A 24337-nucleotide genomic window follows, 5' to 3' on the forward strand; every position below is an offset into this window, starting at 1 on the left:
CTAATGTACAGAGTATTACAGAATAATTCACAGAATACTTACAGATAAATATTCTCCAAGGCTGAAGTGCAGAAAACTCTCAGCATAACATGAATGTGGCTGTCTGCCTGGCCTGTGTGTGTGCTCAAGCGAGATGCAGGCCAAACTAACTACAAAGAGTAGCAGAGCTGAAAAGGAAAGTAAGAGCGCTCACTCTGATGCTACTTCTGAAACCAAAAAACAGAGCGCTCACTCTGACGCTTTTTAAAGGCAGCACACTCCCCGCTTGATATACTAACATTATATCACTACAGATACAAACAAATGTACAGGGGAATGTCCTCTGGCAGCAACATACATTAGAGTCTTTCCACTAAGTCTCTGAAAGAAGGACTACAATCTCGGAGACTGGCCTGAGAAACACCTTGGCTGTCCCGTCCTTCACAATCCGCACCTCTACCTTGCGGACCCTGTTGTCACTGCTTGGCAAAGCCTTAACAACTAGTCCCATGGGCCATTCATTTCTGTGGGCCTGGCTGTCTTTCAGTAAGACAACATCTCCTTCTTTGACATTCGGCTTGTCGTGCGTCCACTTCCTGCGGTTCTGTAGAGTAGACAGATACTCTGCCCTCCATCTCTTCCAGAACGTATCAACAAGACACTGGACTTGCTTCCACTGTTTTCCGTACAACTGAGCCGTGTCAAAGTTTCCAGAGGGGGCTGAAACTGCACTCAACTTCTGAGTAAGAAGCATCGCTGGGGTGAGCACTGTAGGCATATCTGGGTCAGTGGATATGGACACAAGAGGCCTTGCTTTCATGATCGCCATCACCTCCGCCATGAAAGTGCTCAGGATTTCATGTGTGAGACGTGTGGGTCCTGTCTGAAGCAGCATTGCATCCAGAATGCGCCTGGCAACTCTGATAAGCCTCTCCCAGGAGCCACCCATGTGGGAAGCATGAGGGGGATTAAACACCCAGGAGCAGCCTTTCTCCTGGAGGTACTTCCTGACTGTTGTGTCGTCTGTGCTTATGTTCAACTCCTTAGAAGCTCCCACAAAGTTAGTCCCTTTGTCAGACTGTAGAAGTTTGGCAGGACCGCGAATCGAGAAAAACCTCCTAAGGGCGTTGATAAAACTGTCTGTTGACATGGTTTCAATTAGCTCAATATGCACTGCTCTAGATGACATGCACGTAAACAGCACAGCCCAGCGTTTGCTGTCTGCGTATCCTCCTCTTGTCCGGCGTGTCATGATGGACCAGGGTCCAAAAGACGTCAAGGCCGACAGTGGTGAATGGAGGCTCAGGACTGAGTCTGTCGGCAGGTAGCTCTGCCATTTTCTGGTCCTCCAACTTCCCTTGCAGTTTGCGGCAGGTAACACACTTGTGGATGACAGAAGAAACAAGACGCTTGTCCCCAGTTATCCAGTATCCAGCAGCTCGGATAGCTCCTTCTGTAATGTGCCGCCCTTGGTGAGCTACTTTTTCATGAAAGTGTCTCACGAGTAGTGTGGTGATGTGATGGGTGCTTTTCTTCTTTTGACAGGTCAGCATAAGAAAGACGACCTCCAACATGAAGCAGACCATCTTTATCCACAATCGGATTGAGCTTTTTGAGCGTATTTTGTGTGGGGAATGTCTGTCTTTGTTCAAGACATTTAAATTCCTCCTTGAAGGCTTCATGCTGCACAGAACGGATGATCACGGCTTTGGCTTGTGAAAGCTCACTCATGCTGGATGTGTCTCTGAAACATTTCCATCCTTTCCTTTTAGCCTTGTCTGACTTCCCTTTGAAAGATGCTGCAACATGAATGAGTCTGGCCATGATTCGATAGAGTGTTCTCCAGCTTGAGCATCGCTCAAAGTGTTGTGAGCCCAACTGGGACTCTGATTCCTTGGTTACCAGATTAGTAACCTCCGGACGAATCTCATCATCAGCTTCAGGTTCAATGAGAGTGAAGAGATTGGATTCAGATGTCTCCGCTGCTTCGTCATGATACAGAAAGGCCAGGCCTGAGAACCAGTTGCTGTGTTGGAGTTGGCATGCTGGTATAGATCTGCAGGATTCAGGTCTGTCGGCACATAGTACCACTGGTCAGGGTGTGTGGACCGTCTGATCTGAGTTACTCGGTTGGACACATATAAATAAAACCTTCTTGTGGAGTTATGTATGTAGCCAAGCACAATCTTGCTGTCAGTGAAGAACTTTACAGTGCCCACCTCAGCATCTATCTCATCTCTGATCAACTCGAATAGTTCGACAGCCAGCACAGCTGCACAGAGCTCCAGACGCGGAATGGTGTGGGCAGGGCGAGGAGCCAATTTTGACTTCCCCATGACAAATCCAACATGATGTTGTCCCTCAGTGTCTGTAGCTCTCACGTAGGCCACAGCTCCTATGGCTACTGTGGAAGCGTCTGAGAAGATGCACAGTTCTTTTCTCTGTGTTGAAGCCAGTGAGACTGGTATGTAGCACCTCTGTATGTGCAGGTCTTCCAAAGCCTTTAAAGAGTCCTTCCATGCGTTCCATTCTGCTTCCTTTTGTGGGAGGAGAGGAGCATCCCATTCGCTCTGTGCAGATGACAGTTCTCGGACGAGTGCTTTCCCTCGCATTGTTATAGGAGCTACAAAGCCCAAGGGGTCATATAAACTGTTGACCGTCGACAACACACCTCTTCGCGTAAGTGGCTTCTCTTCGCAGGACACCCGGTAAGTAAAGCTGTCTGTTTCTAAGTTCCAGAAGAGCCCCAGGCTCCTCTGAAGAGGGAGGGGATCCACTCCAAGGTCCAGATCCTTCAGATCCTTGGCACGGTCCTCTGCTGGGAAGGCTTCCATTACCTGGCTACTGTTTGATGCCACTTTGTGCAGTCGCAGGTTGGATTCTGCTAACATCTCTCTGGTTCGTGTAAGGAGACCTATTGCCTCTTCAGGTGTGGCAACCAAGGTGAGACCATCGTCAACATAAAACTGCCTCTCAACAAACTGTCTTGCATCAGAACCGTGTTCTTACTCACCTTTTTGGGCTGCTCGTCTCATGCAGTAGATGGAAACAGCAGGTGAAGGGCTGTTTCCAAATACGTGGACCTTCATCCTGAACTCTGCCACGTTCTTGCTGATGTCATTGTCCTCATACCAGAGGTATCGGAGATAATCCCTGTTGTCTTCTCGAACGATGAAGCAATAGAACATTTGCTCCACATCCGCTGTGAGAGCTATGGGTTCTTTACGGAACCACAAAAGAACTCCCAACAGGGTATTATTCAAGTCTGGTCCACTGAGGAGGACAGCATTGAGAGACGTTCCATCACACTCGGCGCTTGAGTCGAACACAACCCGTATCTGTTCAGGCTTCTGCGGGTGATAAACACCAAAGGTCGGCAAGTACCAGTGTTCTTTCCCTTTGTCCAAAGGTGGAGCAGGCTCAGCTTGATCATTGTCCAGCATCTTCTGCATGAACTTGATATAGTGATCTTTCATTTCTGGCTTTTTCTCCAGGGTTCTTCGCAGTGAGCATAGACGTTTCAAAGCTTGCTCCCTGTTGCTTGGATGGCGTCTTCTAGGAGAGCAGAAGGGTAAAGGAGCCACCCAGCTGTTCTTTATTTTGATGGACTTCTGCATCCATGATAGCCAGGAACGCTTTGTCATCTACGGATAGTGCTAGTTTATTGTCATCCTTGGACCTGTCAAACAGTGAGCCCCCTAGGTTGTCCGTGCTCACGTGGAGACTTGTGTTCTCCTTAAATGCAGGGAGGGTTTTTCTGTGATGCTGTGTCGTGCCACCGTAGTCTTCCTCCACACGGCTACTGTTCGGACACGAGAAAGGATGCACGACCATTGTGCAGGACATTTGCTTTGTAAACGTTGACCTCTGATGGTTTGTGTACTGTGCCCAAGCACACATCTCCCACAATAACCCAGCCTAGGTCTAGCCGCTGTGCATAAGGTGCGCTGTGAGGCCCGTTGATTTGCTCGCGCACCTTGTGCACCCTTAGGATATCCCTCCCTAAGAGCAGGAGGATGGGAGCATCTCGGTCCACAGGCTGAATCTTGTTCGCAACTGGCCGTAAGTGGGGGTGATGGTGCGCAACCTCTGGGGAGGGGATTTCTGTCCTATCATCTGGCACCATGTCACACTCTATTAAGGGGGGTAAGAAAAGCTTTAGTTTCCCGTCCATGGACTCAATGATGAAATCAGCAGCTCTCCTACCTGAAGTCTCCAATTTCCCGGAGCAAGTTTTCAGCGTGTATGGGGTGGAGCTAGTTGTAACGTCGAATAGGCTAAAAAACTCTGTCTTGGCGAGAGACTTATTACTTTGCTCGTCTAGCACCGCATACATCTTAACTGCCTTCTCCTTTTTTCCCACAGGATATGCTTTCACCAAGCAGATTTTGGAACATGAACGTGAACCATCTGTGTTTCCACAAACCTCCGTACACTTGGAGGTGACTGAAAAAGAGGATGGGCCTTCACTTTGCTCCCCGCTGTCATCTTTGTCAGCCACAGCACTCTGTGTGGTCATGAGAGGAGGACCCGGGTGCAGTGCCGCAATGTGTTTGTCACTGTCGCACTCAAGACACTTGACAGTCAACTTACAATCTTTTGCCATGTGTTGAGTAGACCCACAACATCTATAACAGATGCGATTCTCTCTGAGATATGCTTTGCGCTCATCTAAGGTTTTGTCTCTAAAGAGCTTGCATTTTTTCAGTGGGTGGGGCTTTTTATGTATCGGACACTGACGATCTGGTTCTTCCATTTTCCTTGGAGCAAGGCTGGTTTGAATACTTGATTGCTCTGCAGGGATGTCAGTTTTGTGTATAGTCACAGAGCTTTTATTGCTGTACTTTGCAGGCTTTTCGGTCTTGGAAGAGGCATGACTGCTGGAGGGGGATATAGTGAAGCTCGGATCGTTTTTTATCTTTGCCTGTTGTTGGACAAACTTCGAGAAGACAGAAAAGGGAGGAAAGGCCACTCTGTAATCCTCCTTGTACTTGCTTCCAAGGCTTGTCCATTTTTCTTGGAGGGTCGTTAAGGTCACAATGTGAGTCGTTGACCCACCTGGCCACCATGTCAGTCGTTAGGGTCAGGTGGGACCAGGGGTGAATGGGTGTGAAGTCATCTGGGGAGGGATCCCAAGACTGCATTGTAGGTGGGTGATAAGTAGTGTCGTAAGCCACCCCCTCTGTTTAACGATGGTCGTTCCAGCTTGACGTAGATGGCTTCTTTCACTCCTCTTTCAAACCATCTCTCCTCCCTGACCAAGATGTGCACATTGATGTCCTCAAAGGAGTGTCCCTTCTCCTGTAGATGTAAGTGGACAGCCAAGTCTTGACCCGAGGAGCTGGCTCTCCTGTGTTGTGCCATGCACTTGTAGAGTGGTTGTTTCGTCTCCCCAATGTATAAATCTGTGCATTACTGGTTGCACTGAACTACATACACTACATTACTCTGCTTATGTCTGGGTGTTTTGTCCTTGGGGCGGGCATTATAATATTATTACTTTCATTAGCATTGTTGTAAGCTACTGTCATTACTGCATCTGTCTCTGTCTCTCTTTCTGTCTTATTCTGTCATACGGATTACTGTTAATTTATTATGTTGATCTGTTCTGTATGACATCTATTGCACATCTGTCCTTCCTGGAAAAGGGATCCCTCCTCAGTTGCTCTTCCTGAGGTTTCTACCATTTTTTCCCCCTGTTAAAGGGTTTTTTGGGGAGTTTTTCCTTATCAGCTGTGAGGGTCCAAAGGACAGAGGGATGTCATATGCTGTGAAGCCCTGTGAGGCAAATTGTGATTTGTGATATTGGGCTTTATAAAAAAAAATGTATTGATTGAAAATTGATTGATGGACCAGCCCTCTGTTTATGGGGGGTCAGGCAGTAAAGAAGGCAAAGACAGGATACTGCAGCTTTTGAGGAGTGGCGACACAACTGTGCATTAACAGAATGGAAGCTGAATGAGAGTTCAGACTCATTTGGATCTCCACATCCCAAACAGATGCACTGCAGCAAGATATTAATTTATTCACTCATTTTCATCTCTTTTTCTGAGGCCAAGTCGCAGAGGCAGCAGGCCAAGCAAAGCACCCCAGATGTCCCTCTCCCCAGCAACACTTTCCAGCTCCTCCTGGGGGATCCCAAGGTATTCCCAGGCTAGATGAGATATGTAATCCCTCCAGTGTGTTTGGGGTCTGCCCCAGGGCCCCCTACCAGTGGGACATGTCCAGAACGCCTCCAATGGGAGGCGCCCAGGAGGTATCCTGATCCGATGCCCGAACCACCTCAACTGATCCCTTTCGGTGCAAAGGAGCTGTACTCCGAGCTCCCTCCGGTTGTCTGAGCTCCTTACCCTATCTCCAAGGCTGAGCCCAGCCAACCCACGGAGAAATCACATGTCGGCTGCTGTATCTGCGATCTCATTGTCTTGGTCACTGCCCAGAGCTAATGACCATAGGTGAGCAGCGCCCACACCACTGCAGAAGCAGAACCAAATCGCTGATCCATCTCACGCTCCATTCTACCCTTACTTGTGAGCAAGCCCCCAAAAAACCTAAACTCCCTTGCGTGAGGCAACCTGGAAGGGGCAATCCACCAGTTTCCTGCAGAAAACCATGGCTTCAGATTTGGAGGTGCTGACTCTCATCCTGATTGCTTCACACTCAGTTGCAAACCACCCCAGTGCATACTGGAGGTCACGGTGTGATGAAGCCAATAGAACCACATCATCTGCAAAAAGCAGAGATGCAATTCTGAGGTTCCCAAACCAGCCCATTGCCTCTCCCTGGCTGCACCTCAAGATCCTGTACATAAATATCACAAACAGGATCGATGACAAGGGACAACCCTGGCGGAGGCCAATACCCACAGAGAACATGTTTGACTTGATGCAGAGTATGTGGATGCAGCTGTCACTTTGGTAACACCAGATGGCTTGTAGCAGCAAGTCAGGTACCCTGTAGTTCTGCAGTACCATCCCATAAGACCACCCAAGGCGCGCAGTTGTAAGCCTTCGCCAAGTCCACAAAACACATGTAGACTGGATGGGCAAACTCCCACGACCCCTCTGCCCGCCCCCTTAAGGGTAAAGGGCTGGTCTACTGTTCCAAGGCCAGGATGGAATTCTCATTTCTGCTCCTGAATCTGAGGTTTGACAATTGGTCGGAGCCTCCTTTCCAGCACCCTGGACTAGACTTTTTCTAGGAGGCTGAGCAGTGTGATAACACGATAGTTAGAGCACACCCTCCTGTCCCCTTTTTTGAAAATGGGAACCGATTCCCCGGTCTGCCACTCCGCAGGCACTGTACCCGACCTCCACACCACACTGAAAAGGAGTGTCGGCCAAGACAGCCCAACAGTGTCCAGAGCCTTCTGCATCGAAGGGCAAATCTCATCCACCTTAATCTCTGCCTCCTCCCCGGTGGTTGTGATTGCTGGGTTCAGGAGTTCCTCAAAGTGATCCTTCCACCACTTGATGATAATCCCCAGTTCTTCTCTGCTGATAATCCTTTGACCACAGCTCCTAGCAGCCGCCTCTACAATGGAGGCTTTGAACATGGACCACTCGGATTCTGTGTCCCCAACCTCTCTTGGGATGCACAAGAAATTCTTCCAAAGGGTTGAAGACCGCACGGACAGGGCCTCAGCCAGACAGTACCACAGTTCACCCTCACAACACATTTGGGGTTTTCCAGGTCTGTCTGGCAACCTTCCCCATCCATCTGATGCTATCGCCACCAGGTGGTGATCAGTTGACAGCTCTGCCCCTCTTCACCCGAGTGTCCAAGACACACAGCAGCAGATCTGATGCTATGACCACAAACTCGATCAGCAACAGTCAGAGACTTTCTCTTAGCGACACGCAGTCGCATTGAGGCAACCCTCTCATTCTCCTGGGAGAACCCCAACACAGCAACGCTCAGCTGGGGGCTCGTGAGTATCCCCACACCCACCCGAAGCCTCTCAGTCTGGGCAACTCCAGAAAAAGCAAGAGTCCAGCCCCTCTCCAGGAGTTTAGTTCCAGAACCGGTGATGCACATGGAGGTGAGCCCAACTATATCTAGTTGGTACCGCTCAACCTCCAGCACCAGCTCAGGCTCCTTTCCCACCAGAGAGATGATGCTCCATGTCCCCAGAGCCAATCCACGACTCCAGGGATCAGTATGCCCAGGGCTCCACCCCTGCCTGGAGCCCAGCACACAATGCACCAGACCCTTTCCCTCCGGGTGGTGGGCCCACAGGCTGCAAGATATTCTACACACTTAAAAACAAGCAGTTACTGGAGCTGGTTTGGCTCGACAATTGGTACACTATCATCAATTTAATGGATGCATACTTCATGTTAGTGTGGCTCAGCAACACAAGATATTCTTGCTTTTCACCTTCCAGGGGATGGCCTGAGTACAACTGCCATTCTGGTCATGAATGTGGCATGAGGGTCTTCTTTTATCTTGATGACCTAATAGTCATGGTCAAGTCCAGGGAATGGGCTATGCTCCACACAACCCAGTTGATCTTACCTGACCAGGTTGGGGTTTGGCTACAAGCCATTTTGTCAGAAGTCAGATGGATGGCTATGCAGCAGGCAGTTTGCAGATTGCGGTTGAGTGTGACAGTGATGGTGTTGACTGTCATGCAGGCACTGGCATTCATGGCAGCTGCCCATGTGGTGGTACCACTGAGGATGCTGTACATGTGGCGCCTGTAGAAGTGATTTGCCAGCATTGGCCAGAAAGCCAATAGCATAAACAATGGTTTGCTACCATTCCCCTCTCAGTGCAGGCTGACCTGCGATACTGGGAATCGCAGTTACACCAGCTGTGGGGAACACGGCTGGTATGAGTGAGTAAGACAGTGTGAAGTAACTGCCCTGCTGATGCTCAGTTGCTTGCTGTGTTATAGTGACCACAAAGAGGCTTTACTCTCAGACCCCAAATCCTTCCTTTGTTGTGAAAAACTTTATAAGAACTGAGTTCTTTCAGGGTAAGAGTTATACAATTACATGCTTTTTGTCTTCCACCATGTAGGGGACAGGGAGGCAAAATTGCATCTGCTTTGCCCAGTTTGTGTTGACATGATTGCACCGAACAGTTGTTTAGGTGCCTCTGGAATGGCAGGGCTGGTAAGGCCCTGTCCTTGAAATGCCTTGCCTAATGGCCATGTGAGTGCATCTCCCAAGGCTACAGGCAGGTGGGCAGGGACCCTCTCACTATGATCCATGCACACTTGACATGCAGTGTGACAGTGTCAGTGGCCTTGTTCAGTGGGGTGAGTTTTGAGGACATATACATATGTCCTGTGTTGCTAGGATGTAGAGCTTGTACGTGTACAAGCTTTACATCATGTTCTATCTGTTGGGACATGTTAGGGTGTGCTCATTGGAATGACACTGGAAAGGGTTGGGTGTATGTCACTTGTGTGGAACCTGACTTCTCTATGGGCATGATACACCTACATGTTGCAGTGTTCCTTGATGACCCAGGGTATGTGATGTGCAGGGTGTCTATTCCTTGTCTTTGGACCCCTTTGAGGTTAGGCCATGGCTCTACCAGGTTCAGTTGCATACCTCCTGTGTTGGCTGTGGTCTTGTACTTCTTCTCTTGTATAGAAGTAGGCGGTCTGCAACAACTAACCTTTAGCCAGTCAGGATCAATGTGGCTGGGTTGATGTTATGTTGTGACTGGGAGTTCATTCATCAGGCCCGCCCACTGTACCCATAAGGTCTATTAGAGATAGAACTAAAGTTATGTTATTGTAACCCTACTTCTGTTAGCACAGGCATAGCTCTCTAGGCCATGTCAATTTAACACCACTCACTGAGGAGTGTATAGGAAAGCAGTGGTGTGACAGCGGTGTGTGCTGCCTTTTATACTTTGAGTTCTGCACATATTCAGGTAGGCATGTCCTGATTGGCTGGTGATGTTTATGTGAATTTCAGTGGGTGAATTTGTGTCCGTGATTGTTGATATCACACGCTGAGTCCAGTAGAGGGCTCCACCTGTGCTAGCAGAACATGGGTTGCAATATCATAACCTTCGCGACATTCCATAGTCTTAGTATGATCCATAGGCGCATGTATTTCTTTGTAGATTGATAATGGTAATGGCTTTTTGGTATACTGACTGTCAAAACTGTTTACTATCACAAATAGTTTATAGTTTAGTATAAGTGTACCTCTGGTGCTGGGGTTATTAGAAACATTAACACCAACAGAACCAGCAATATGACATAACCATCAGAGTAAGGCTAACACTTATTTACACTGCAACATGTAGGGCCTCTAAATTACAACTCCATGTCTTTTGTTATTGTGCAATTATTATGCAGTAAGAGTTGTAGCATTTAGATTGATGCCAGGCTTTTTGCATTAAGCTACACATGTACTTAAATGTATGTGTCTGTGTAAAGCACATATGCAAGAACTTATGATTTTAGTTACACTTACATCATTTTAAAATTGCAGAAAAAATAGGGCTGTAAGGTGAAACATTAATCTGTTAGATATTCACCAGCTTGAACACAGTGGGTAAATTATTGTACAAGGATACTCACAAGCAAACAGTGTGTGTGTGTGTGTGTGTGTGTGTGTGTGTGTGTCACACGCTTTATCCTCAAGGACAAAGTGGTCGCCTGCATGTAGAGGAATAATAATGGTATTTCTTCACAGAGAGCCTGTTTTTCAATTTTATCAGTTTATTGTGCTTGACTGGAGGAAACCTGACCTCACAACAGGGCTGCAATGGAAGATAATGCAATCCAAATTCAGCTGACCCACTATATCTATTTTTGGAATAGAATTCAGCATCCCTCCAGGCTGATATAAATCATTCTGACTTAAATGTATATTATAAAGTGTTGTAAATAGTATCAGACTAATAAGGACAGGGTATTTTTATTTGTATTTTTATTTTAATTTTATCAAGTCATGCCATCTACTATGCGGTTGTGTACTGTATCATATAATCAGAAGCAATGGGCTGTTTGCCTGAGCTCAAGCATAGAATCACTGGTTTATTTAGTAGAATAGAATCTGCAAAATGCCGGACATTGCACAAGGCCATTCGCTCCTGTTTTAGCTGGTCTTGAATAAATCCTGAGATCTACAAGACTGTTAGTGGCAAGGTTATTGTGGAGGATGAGCTACTTAGCTTCGTGTCTGTAAAAATAAGGACATTAGGCCAGCCCAATGAGCACAGACCAAATTCTAGCTTAAAACTGGTAAAGCTAAAATATGGTTACAACATCAACGTGTCACAAAAACAAATTTGTTTAATTATCTTGATAATTTGTTGTTAAGATAAACCTTAAAAGAGATATGTTTACAGGTATTTCTCCAAAGTCATATTGCACTGGTGGGTGAAATGTGACGTAAAAAAAGATGTAATTTCAACACATATGTCACATGTTTAATATAAAATGTCATAAATATGGTCTTGCATAGTCCATGTGTCATTTATTTATGGCCAGATTTTTCACCAAGCCAATATATTTGCTTGGGCTGGTGGCACATTGACTTCTCATTTCTTACACATGTGGTTCAACATTGTTGTGAAACATACTGTGAGTTCTATAATAATTGGACAGACAACTTTTTGATTTATCATTTGATTTGTGTAATGCCACACCCATATTTTGTATTTGTAGCACTACCTAGTGGTCAATTTGAATTAGACTTCCAGGTATGTTCCAGGTAATTATATAGACACATCAGGTAAATTTCTTGATGAGTAGCCTAATGGTTATGGAGGAAGGTCTATTTATGTGCTGAGCCACACCCCTTTTAAAGTTCACTGGTCAATAAATACTTCTGATGCCTTTAAATAGCTTGTTCCAATAATTAACCACAAAAATATGGTACAGATGGTACCTATATTTAATGTTGTGAAAAATGTGTTTTATATTTAATCATGGGGATTTCATAATGCCACCGTCAGGCTAGTTGGGATCATATTTCTTGGGCAGTCTTCTCATACAGCTTTCAATCACTGGTGAAAATTTCCTGCATCTACCTTGTACCATCTCATGGGAATTTGCAAAACATTTCTGAAGAAGAGTAATAGTCAGAAAAGTGTTTTATTATGCAGAATATTATGATATCACAGTAAAGTTGACCTTTTTACTTTTGGATATAAAATGTCATCATGTCATCATTATATCCTACTAAACATTCATCATAATTAGTGAGGAAATTCTTGAGTTATGGCCAAAAACATGGTTTGTGAGGTCATACTGACCTTGACCTTTGACTTTTGACCACCAAATTCCAATCACTTTATTCTTCATTTCAAGTGAACTTTTGTGCTAGATTTCAAGAAATTCCCTCAAAGTATTCTTGGATATTGTGTTCACAAGAACGAGACAGACAAGGTCACAGTGACCTTGACCTTTGACCTGCAAGCAGTGATTCCCGGTTTAAAATCAGCATGAACCATTGCAAAAACTGCAAAGAATCAAGACCTGCATGAAAGATAACCAACAGGTTTTATGATGATCAGGCTGGTGGTCATTCATTTACATCCAAATCTCTACAGAGCCATGGTCCTCTTTGCAACACTGTCTCCTCCTATTGGTCAATTGCAGAAACATTTTGGGGGCATGCTTCAATGGCTTAGTTTAAAAAAAATCCACAGAGTTTGATGATGTTTGAACAAACTGTCATTGATTTATGACCAAATTTTGTGAAAGGCCAGTGTACTTGTTTGAAACTGGTGACGCCACCTATTGACCAATTTCAAAATAATTACGCAGTTGTGATTTCACATTGTAATGAAACATATCCTGCAAGTTTTGTAATAACTGAAGAAGCAATTTCTGATATATAGTCAGATTTGTGTTATGCCACGACCATTTCTTGCATTGATAGCACCCCTAGTAGTTTATCTCCATGATACTTTCAGGATATGTTTCAGGTATTTATGGTAACATACCATGCAAGTTTTGTGATGATTGGCAGAACAGTGGTGGAGTTCCATGTATTTATATAGTAAGCCACACCACTTTTGAAGTTAATACCCCTGATTGTCGACTCACAGAACTCCATCATCAATAGCCTACCACTCTTACCCCTCTTGTCTCAGTGGTCAGCTGGACAGAGTTTCTGCCACTTTCACAACCTTTTTGCTTTTAGATTTCATCACTGCTACATTTCACTATAACTTTTTGTTAACTAAGCCCATTTCATGATGGCATCAAAGTTTACTTATGCGGCATTAGCTTCTTCTCTAAACTCTTAACCTGCAGCTTTGGTCTGGCCTTAAGCCATCCACAGATAACCTCATTTCCCAGGGGACATCTCCATCTAGAGCAGCTCAAATCCATGTCATCTTCTCTTACTGTAGACTTACTGTTAGTCTGTTTCCATATCAGCTCTGAAAATAGCATTAGATGCTCTGAATTCATCTTGTCAGCACTTCACTTAGAACCACACTGTTGTGCCTGCATTTCAGATACCTCTTATTTCTGAGTCGACATGATGGTATTCTACTTAAAGGGAAGTGAAACCAAATAATCGAGCCAGCTTACATCATCTGTAGTTAAATTTTTTATTGCTGCCAAATGTTTAAAGACTCTCACAAACTACTTGCAATTTTGCAAATCTCAGAGCATAACATTATCAGATTCTCTCTTTGTTTTTGAACCCAGACAAGTGGCTGCTTGATTCTGGTTCCACCAGTGCTTCTGCCATATACCCTCCATGTCTGGCCTTTCTCCCGATCATTACTCTCTACACTCCTTCAGAATCTGAGCTACTACCTTGGACTCCTGTGATGGGATTGCAGAACAATTAATGCAATCAAATGTCATTGGTCCTCCTAAGAGTATCACCGCTGCATCTGTTCAAATCCCATAGATCTCAGATTTCAATTTCACTCAATCTTGTCTTAAGTAACTGGATATTTGGGATCTTTTTCATGCCCAGGTGCTAAGGCAGATTCCTTACTGAAGCTTTCCCACAACACAGACAGTGCGCCAAAGAACTACAAGCAAGTTTCAGCCACACACACAAATTAATAAATCCTTTGGATACATTTTGTTGATAGTATGGTCCTTGCTCAGGGGAGAGGAGAGTAGGGAGATGCCAGTCAAGCACAGTCTGCTCACATCCATACTGCCCTAAGTGGAACTCTAATCAGGCAAAAGTGAAAACACCTGCATCAGTGTACTGCTAGTGTTGTCGATTTTCAATGAAAACTTGCTTAAATTTTCCTGTGGGGAAAATAAACAGTCATATGAGCATTCTTCTATGTCTTGAAACATTTTTGGAGGGAATCTTTGATATAAAAAAACTGCAGGGTTTTTTTTTGCCTTGTTTATTAAAGGTAGAGTATGTAATGGGTGTATGTATAATTATGTAATGAGTACTACAGCATTTTACCTAATCCCTAAGTTCACTCTTTGCCCGCACTCCCACTTAACAATCTGACTCCCTTACTTTGTATTTCCACCTATGAATACACTCTTTGCTGTCAATGTGCCCATCTTATAGTATCTTCATGTCTTTTTTTCTACTTCCAGTTCCAGCTCAGCCATCTGGTCTTGAGGCTGAGGCCGAGCTGGACTCGCGCATTATGCTGTCATGGCTTTGGCCTGTCCAGGACCCCATCATTAGCTATGAACTGCTCTACTGGGAAGACAACAATCCTGCAGACAAGGTAAATACTATCTTAACACAACCTAACACAGGCTTCAATCAATCAGGTTCATGCTATGGTCACTAAACAACACAAGCATTAGTTCCCTCTGATTTATTTTTTTCAAAATATTTATTATTAGGGACCTCAGCCAAAGAACGAGGACCCTATTGTTTTTGGTGCGTTTATTTGGGACCTCGGCCGAAGGCTCTCTAGCCACCTAGACAAACAAAAAAGGCCACTGCGGCCCGTAGGAATGACGTAGAAAGATCAAACCAAAACTGGCTTGTTCATCTCATCAAGACCTACAAATCACATGCTGACAGCCCTGACCTAAATCCAACACGAAGTGAGCTAGTGCCTCTGAATGTAACATGAGCAAATGTGTCAGCTGTGAGCTAGACATCTTCAACTTGCGACCAAGATCGCATTTTTGACTCCACAAACATGAAACCTATATGTCTGTGTTCGGGACGAGTGTATCTCTCTGTTGGTATGCTCAGATTGATGACTGGACCCATGGTTTGGGAATTAAAGGGAGGAGTTTGACAGATTTTAAAGCCATCTCAATCTGCCTGCTCTCACAACTTGTTTCTCCCTCTCAGTGACAGACTCAGGATGTTTGAAGGGCAGGGGCGAAAAGGAAAAAAAGGGCACCTACTGCATGACATGGGGCCCCATTGGTGAAAAATAAACCCCAAAAATACCAAAATGGGCTCTCTAGCGCCACCTAGACACACAAAAAAGGCCACTGCGGCCCGTAGGAAGGTCGTAGAAAGATTAAACCAAAACTGGCTTGTTTGTCTCATCAACACCTACAAATCATGCACTAACACCCCTGACCTAAATCCAACAGGAAGTGAGCTAGTGCCTCTGAAATTAACATGAGCAAATGTGGAGAAATTGTCAGCTGTGAGCTAGAGTGGAGAGGGGTCTAAAATCATCTGTGCTGTTTATTAGGGCCTGAGCGACGACTGCAAGTCGTCCGCAGAGGACCCTATTGAAATCACGCTGTTTATTATTATTAGGGCCCTAGCGACAACTGCAAGTCATCCGTAGGACCGTATTGAAATCATGGTGTTTATTATTAGTGCCTGAGCACCGACCGAAGGCCGGGCAAAGGCCCTCTTCAAACTGAAGGAATTATTAGGGCCCGAGCACCTAGCGGTGTGAGGACCCTATTGAAATGCAAGAATTTTTTTATTATTAGGGCCCAAGCACTGACTGATTTTTATTATTATTATTAGGGGTCCAAGCCCGCGGGGCCTGGGGAACGCTGAGCAAGCAGACACGTTTCCCAGGATCAGTGGTGCTGGGAACCCTATTGTTGCGCAGACCCATCGCTGCGCAGCAGCTATAATTTTGATTTGAATTTTTGATATGTTTGAACAAACTCCTCCTAGGGATTTCGTCCGATCGACTTCAAATTTGGTGCAGATTTAATTAGGGCCCGAGCGACGACGAAGTCATCCTTGAGGACCCTATTGTAATCGCATTGTTTATTATTAGGGCCCGAGCGACGATGGAGTCATCCGTGAGGACCCTATTGTCATTGCGCTGTTTATTAGGGTCCGAGCAACGACGAAGTCGTCTGTAGGACCCTATTGTAATCACACTGTTTATTATTATTATTTATTAGGGCCCGAGCGACGACAAAGACGTCCGTGAGGACCCTATTGTAATTGCACTGTTTATTAGGGCCCGAGCGACGATGGAGTCGTCCGTGAGGACCCTATTGTCATCGCGCCGTTTATTAGGGTCCGAGCGACGAAGAAGTTGTCCGTAGGACCCTATTGTAATCATACTGTTTATTATTATTATTATTATTATTATTATAGGTATTACCTATTGTTTTTCTTTGGATTTTTATTATTAGGGGTCCAAGCCCACGGGGCCCCGGGAACGCGTATGCAAGCAGACCCATTTCCCAGGACCAGCGGTGCTGGGAACCCTATTGTTTCTGTTTGCATTTTTATTAGAGCCTGAGCAACGACGAAGTCATCCGTGTAGGACCCTATTGTAATTGTGCTGTTTATTATTATTATTAGGGCCCGAGCAATGACGAAGTCGTCCGTAGGATCCTATTGTAATCATGCTGTTTATTAGTGTCCAGGCAGCTAAGCTGCCAGGACACTATTGTAATCCTAGGTATTCTTTTTCTTCTTTCTTCTTTCTTCTTCCAAGGAAATCATACTTCCCATGGGTGAAAACTCACCAAACTTTGCACAAAGGTCCAGTCTCATGCCAGATATCCTCAGCTGTGAACTCAAGCCAATAGTCCTGATGGTGGCGCTACAGCAAGCCTCTAAAGTTCAAAACTTTGAAAATTCAAAACAAATCAACCATACGTGCTACAACTTCACAACTTTCATCAAACTGTATCGCCAATACTGAAGAAACCTTTGTACATTTAAACCTATTAAAAATTATGAAGTTCATCACTCTGTTTTTTCAAAAACTGTAAAACTTCTTAATCCTATCTCCTCCCACAATTTTTGCTCAATTGACACCAAACCTGCTACAGAGCATCTTCAGAATGCCCTACAAAAACTACGTTTCTCAGATTTTTTATTTATCAAAAATTGAGCCTACAGTGCATCAAAATGTTTGACTGTAAACGGTACTGTAAACATATACAAGCAAATTCTTGCTAAATAAATCTTCCATGTTCATGAAAAGAATGACAAAATTCTAGAGTCATGGTAGATGATGTGTGGCAAATTTCAGAATTTTATCTCAAAAACTGAATTTTTGACAGCATTTTGAATTTTGCTCTAAAAATGGCAATTTTAAACATCAGTTTTTCCACTTATGGAGCAAATCAATCATTGTTAAAATAAATTACCAACATCTCCATGCTGTCTAGATGCAATATGTGTATTTTCAGATTTTTGTTTCGATAACTGAATTTTTTTTACAGTGGTTTGAAATCTGCTTTTCCTTGCGTGGACGGCTGCTAAACCTGCACGTCTGGCTTAGTCAATTTGTGAAGCAACACATGAATTGTCACTGACTAATTAGCTCAGTGAGATAGAAATTGATTCTTAGTCTCAGAGGTTGTGCGTTCAAGCCTCAGCTGATGCAAAAGGCAGATTGTGTTGCTAAATTCCTAAATGTCTTCCAATTCTTCTGCTTGTTGCTCAGAATTGCCTAAAAATGCCTGGACCAGACCCATCGCTGCGCAGCAGCTATAATTTTGATTTGAATTTTTGAACGAACTCCTCCTAGGGATTTCGTCCGATCGACTTCAAATTTGGTGCAGATTTAATTAGGGCCCGAGCGACGACGAAGTCGTCCTTGAGGACCCTATTGTAATCGCACTGTTTACTATTAGGGCCCGAGCGACGATGGAGTCGTCCGTGAGGACCCTATTGTAATCGCACTGTTTATTATTAGGGCCCGAGCGACGACGAAGTCGTCCTTGAGGACCCTATTGTAATCGCACTGTTTATTATTAGGGCCCGAGCGACGATGGAGTCGTCCGTGATGACCCTATTGTAATCGCGCTGTTTATGATTAGGGCCCGAGCGACGACGAAGTCGTCCTTGAGGACCCTATTGTAATCGCACTGTTTATTATTAGGGCACGAGCGACGATGGAGTCGTCCGTGAGGACCCTATTGTCATCGCGCTGTTTATTAGGGCCCGAGCGACGACGAAGTCGTCCTTGAGGACCCTATTGTAATCGCACTGTTTATTATTAGGGCCCGAGCGACGATGGAGTCGTCCGTGAGGACCCTATTGTCATCGCGCTGTTTATTAGGGTCCGAGCGACGACGAAGTCGTCCGTAGGACCCTATTGTAATCGTGCTGTTTATTATTATTATTAAGGCCCGGGCATCTAGCGGTGCAAGGACCCTATTGAAATGCAAGGATTTTTTATTGGGTGTGAATGCTGAAAGCATTCAAACCCTATGTTCTTCTGTTACCAAAATTCTTTATTTTTCTTATTATTCTTCTTCCGTCGCATTTTTCAACTTCAGTTATCTTCAACATACTTCAACCGATTCAAACCATTCAAATTTCTTCTGATTCAGCTTCATTAGGACATTATTGGAAACTTTCAGATTTTTCCATAATGTTCATACTTTCCCGGGAATTCAATGTTAAATTTCCAATTCCTATTAGATTCCAATGGAACGAAGATGGTTTGACCGCTATTATTTCCACAAACTTCAACCGATTCAAACCATTCAAACATGAAAACGTTCAGCTGAATTAGGACAAGACCGGAACGACTCTTCGCGTTCCTAACATTCATACTTTCCCAGATATTCCTGATTTTTCCCAAATCCTTTTCCCATCTGGAATGAATTAGGGAATCCTCAAAAATCGAAAAAATCCATCTTTTTTCGAACTGTAACTACAGATTCATACTTTCAGCTAGAAACTCCATTCAAAATGTAAAATATTCACCATTTTGCTGATTTTTACATATGATTCAACTTTTCAATCCCATTCAAACTTTCAAAAATATTCAGCGTTTTCTGAAACTTTGTTATAATGGAAGTCAATGAGAAAATCCTTCAAACTCACTCATCTTCACCCACACATCCCAAATTCATACATTGACGTAGAAACTCCATTCCAACTCTCAAACGTTCCTGCTGCCTTCGACTTTCAGGACCTAATTCAAATTTCTCTCTTCTTTTAGTTTTTCTACAAAGTCAGTTTAAAATACACGAAATTTTCAGCCCTTCTCAGACTTTATAATGGGTGTGTATTGCGTGAGCTAGAGTGGGTGATGTCATCGCTAGAGTGGAGAGCAGCTGTAAACTCATCAAGAAATTTTCTCTTCAACTCGCTCATACGGCCACAATTTTCACTGTACATACACAATTTATACCAAAAAACGTAGGAAAATTTGTCCTGGTCACAGAAATGTTGACATGGAATCTGTCACACGTACACATTTTTGCTGAGCGGCTCCAAAGCGAAGGGAGCGCCGATTTTTTTCTCATTCATTCCCATGTAAACTGAGAGGAGAAATTTCTGGAAACAGCTGAGGTGCAACACATTTGTAACTTGCTCCTGTGACCACATTTTTGACTCTACAAGTATAAAACATGACACGTGTTCACGAGAAGTGGTTAGGGTTTGTTTTGAAGGGACAAGGGTTGCTTGAAAACTCGACAAACGTGGCATACACATCACAGGTTGCAAGTCCTGTTGTCTGATGTGATTTTTGTGCTTTGATGCACCAAGATGGCTCAACCCCCAAGAATATTTCAATTAAGCAGCCCCCAAAGCTGCTTTGACCTGCATGTATGAAACTTGGTAGTCACCTGTAACACTCTATCACGTACAAAAAAGTCTCTTGGAGCCATGCTCCAAACCCAACAGGAAGTCCGCCATTTTGAATTTACTTTTGTGCATTTTTGCCCATTTCCAGGGCTTGTAAATTAACAAACTTGTCCTACAGATTTAATCAGATTGGCTCCAAACTTGGTGTATGTAAGCGTGACTGTGTTGTGACCAAAAGTTATCACAGGATCTGCCCAATGTTGAATGGCGCACTCGCTGCCGAGCATTGAATCTTGAGGTCTCGCCATGAAAAACGAAATCGCTGTAGCTTTGGCATAAATGGTCCAATCTCCACTTCACATGATTCATATTAGTCCCGCCCTGAACACATTCTCATTACCATATTGCCTGATAATCATAGCGCCACCTAGTGTCGAAAGGAAGTACTTCTTATCAAACACTTATCTTTGGATTAACCTGGTATTTCACTGCTGTGGTCTATATTTGATGTACACAAACATGACATATCATTAGTGTCTACGCACGCTGCAGAGGGTTTACTTTTGATGTCTCGCCATGAAACAGGAAATTGCTATAAATTTGGAGTAAATGGTCCGTTGTCCACCAAACTTGACATGATTCATATTTGCCCCACCCTGAACACATTTATATGATAATATTCCGTGATAGTCATAGCGCCACCTAGTGGTGAAAAGAAGTACTTCTTACCAGACACTTATCTTTGGATTAACCTGAAATTTCAGTGCTGTGGTGTGTATTTGATGTACACAAACATGACATATCATTAGTGTCTATACGTGCTGCAGAGGGTTTAATTTTGATGTCTCGCCATGAAACAGGAAATTGCTATATTTTTGGCGTAACTGTTCTGATCTCCATCAAACTTAAGATAATTCATATTAGTCCTGCCCTGAAAACATTTATATGACCATATTTCCTGATACTCATAGTGTTAACTAGTGGTGACAGGAAGTAGGTCTCAAACACTTATCTTTTGATTTATCTGAAAGTTAAATGCTGTGGTGTATATTTGATGTACAAAAACATGATGTATAATTACTGCGCTCTCCAACTCCCTCTAGTGGAAAGAGGAAGTGATACAAAATGTGAAATATGTCATTCCAGCACTGTATCAAATATATGCAGTCACTCCTGCATGCGATGTCTAACTTTGACAGAAATGAACTGACGCGTCAGAAGGCGTCCTGTGAGCCCCCCCGAGTTGTGTGAAGGTGCGAGGGCCCGTTCATCGCTGGTTGCAGCTTTAATTATTATTATTATTATTCTTCCTCCAAATGAATTGCCTTTTTGGGAGGCTTAACATACCCGAAAACTCATGAAACTTTGCACACATCTCAGAACTGGTGAAAAATTTGATATTTTAAGGGTCTCGTGCGCGGGTTCCAAAAGATGGCTCAGTAGCTTCCCCTGCAAAAGTTTGAGGAAACAGCCCCTGAACTTGGCAGGCTCATGTAACCCTCTGAGACATACAAAAAAGCCTCTTGGAGGCATGCTCTTAACCCAACAGGAAGTCGGCCATTTTGAATTTACTGTGCAATTTTGGTGCATTTTTGGCCATTTTCAGGGGTCATAAATGAACGAACTAGTCCTAGAGATTTCATCCGATCGACTTCAAACCTTGGTCTGTCCCACCCCAAGACCTTGAAGATAAAAAGTTATCAAAAGCTTGAGTTTTCATCAATGCGTGTGACCGTGGGATGGCGTCAAAGTTAGGGGTCTCGCCACTAAACAGGAAGTAGTTTATAACTCCAGCATACATGGTCCAATCTTGCCCAAACTTCACAGAATTGATGACAGTCCCGCCCTGAACACATCTACATGTTAATAATTAATGATAAATATAGTGCCCCTGACTGGCAACAGGAAATGTCATGTTTTAGACTTTGATTAATATCTCCTACGAAGTTGATCACATCCACCTCAAACTTGGTCAAAAAACCCATAAGACGTTGATGACGCTATGGCCCTGCCCCCGCCACCAAATACGTTTGGCTTTTTAATGGCTTCAGCGACATCACTTCCTCATGAAAATTGATACACAGGTCAAGAATGGCAGGGTCTTACATCTGATTGAGGCATCGCCCATGGGGAGGGACAAAATGCCTCTATAGCGCCCCCTTGAAATTTTCAAAAACCTCTCCCCATAGGGTTTTTCTGGAGTAAGAAGATGAAAATTTGTACATATGTTTAAGTTGCCCAGACGCAAAAAAAAAAAAAGTCTCTACCACCAATGGTCTACTCCAAACAGGAAGTCGGCCATTTTGATTTAAGCTTTCCATTTTGGCGCTGATTTTGTGATTCCCATTCCTATGGGCCGCAGCTTGTTCAACTGGCTTGTTCGTCTCATCAAGACCTACAAATCACGTACTGACACACCTGACCTAAATCCAACAGGAAATGAGCTAGTGCCTCTGAAATTAACATGAGCAAATGTGGAGAAATTATCAGCTGTGAGCTAGACATCTTAAACTTGCAACTAAGATTACATTTTTTGACTCCACAAACATAAAAACCTATATGTCTGCGTTTGGGGCATCTCTCTGCTGGTATGCACAGATTGACGATTAGACCCATGGTTTGGGAATAAAAGGGAGGAGTTGGAGACATTTTAAAGCCATCTCCATCTGCCTGGTCTCACACAGCGTGTCTCTCCCTCTCAGTGACAGTATGTTTGAAGGGCAGGGGCATAAAAGAAAAAAGGGCACCTACTGCATGACAGTAGTTTTGGTGTGCAAAAAAAAAACAAAATTTGACCCCCTAAACATGCCTAAAAACTCACCAAAATTGGCACCTAGACACACTAAAATGGCCACTACGGCCCGTTGGAATGTCGTACAAAGATCAAACCAAAACTGGCTTGTTCATCTCATCGAGACATACAAATCACGCGCTGACACCCCTGACCTAAATGAGCTCGTGCTTCTGAAAGTAACATGAGCAAATGTGGAGAAATTGTGAGCTGTGAGCTAGAGTGCAGAGGGGTCTAAAATTATCTACAGCTTTTGTCTAAATCTGTCTACGTGAGCTGGAGGCCGAAACGGCGTGAGTCCGAGGTCCCGCCCAACGCTGCTTGCAGCTTTACTTAGATTTATCTCAGGGAAGCACATGAGGACACATTCTATGGAAATAATATCGTCATTTTAATTGTTTGATCATTACTGTTGAGGTAATTCTGTACACAGAAAATGTCTCCTCAGTTGCTCTTCTTGAGGTTTTTGAGTTTTCCTTATTTGAATTGAGGATCTAAGGACAGAGGGTCCTGTATGCTGTACAGATTGTAAAGCACCTTGAGGCAATTTTGAGATTCACAGTACTGGGCTATGTAGATAACACTGACTTGACTTGAGAAGACTTTCGTAAGTTCATTGCATTGATTTTGTACTGAATTCTGGGACCATCAGTGAAACCTCAGATCATAACAGCCAATCAGTGTATACAATAGTTAACAGGGAGGTCATTTGTAAGTCATTTTTATTCATATAATGCTAAATTAAAACAAAAGTTATCTCAGGACACTTTTCATTGAAAGTAGGTCCCTGTGTGTATGTACTGTGGCCATTATGATCTCATGGTTTTTATCTTTCCACAGCATCATGTCACTTTCGACCCAGCAGGCTCCTATGCAGTTGATGGTCTAAAGCCAGATACATTCTACGTATTTTCCCTGGCAGCAAAATCTGAGATGGGTGTAGGAGTCTATACTCAGCCTGTCGAGGCCAGGACTGCCCAGTCCAGTAAGTATTATAGCCTTCTATTGTCATTTTCCAACCAGCCCTCCAACCCATACAACCACAGAAGTCATTTATCCTACCTTGCAATACAACCCACAAGAATGTTTCCTAAAATAGTGCCCCTTGTGGTGTCATACCTAAACAACAGAATAGGTTGTATATGACTGATAACAGCTGCTGTGTTAAACATGTGATTAACATTGTGAAATAGTTGCAGTTGCACCAAGACTACTTTGTTAGGTTTAGGCAACAAAACTATTTGGTTAGGTTTAGAAGAGAGATTATGGTTATGCTTAAAGTAGATACATTTGTTACTTAAAATAATGTAATGCAGTACCAGCCTGCGGCATAGCCAGTATAGGCAAATGCTAGGGGTGCTGTCATCCATAGGGGGCACCACAAATGGGAGAAGGAAAACAAAAATCAAAATGTTTATCTTTAACTATTTTTTTATGAATACCATTACTACTATTATTTTGAAATATTACATAACACCACAACAGCATAACTAGCAAAGCCTACAAAATAATAGTGAGGCCTTTTTTATGGGTTCCTTGGAGCAGGGAGTAGCTGAACCAGCATCTGGGCGGCAGTAGCTCAGTCCATAGGGACTTGGGTTGGGAACCAGAGGGTCGACTGTTCAAGTCCCTGTCCGGACCAAAATATGGAGCGTGGACTGGTAGCTGGAAAGGTGCCAGTTCACCTCCTGGGCAC

The 24337-nt window shown here is 44.0% G+C and overlaps 1 protein-coding gene across 16 annotated transcripts in view; it reads left to right on the forward strand.

Annotated features, from left to right (window-relative positions):
- The window catches only part of ptprfa (protein tyrosine phosphatase receptor type Fa), an 888655-nt gene that overhangs the window by 351901 nt on the left and 512417 nt on the right, over positions 1–24337 (forward strand). For all 16 annotated transcript variants that reach the window (XR_013491747.1, XM_078169090.1, XM_078169094.1 and 13 more), the window contains 2 exons: positions 14492–14628; positions 23482–23626. Coding sequence is in view for 15 of the 16 variants with exons in the window: in XM_078169090.1 (XP_078025216.1) it covers positions 14492–14628; positions 23482–23626 (282 nt within the window). In the remaining variant the exon portion in view is untranslated. The remainder of the gene's footprint in view (positions 1–14491; positions 14629–23481; positions 23627–24337) is intronic.

Source organism: Epinephelus lanceolatus, chromosome 6, assembly GCF_041903045.1.
Source record: "Epinephelus lanceolatus isolate andai-2023 chromosome 6, ASM4190304v1, whole genome shotgun sequence".
In the NCBI taxonomy this organism is placed as follows: Eukaryota; Metazoa; Chordata; class Actinopteri; order Perciformes; family Serranidae; genus Epinephelus; species Epinephelus lanceolatus.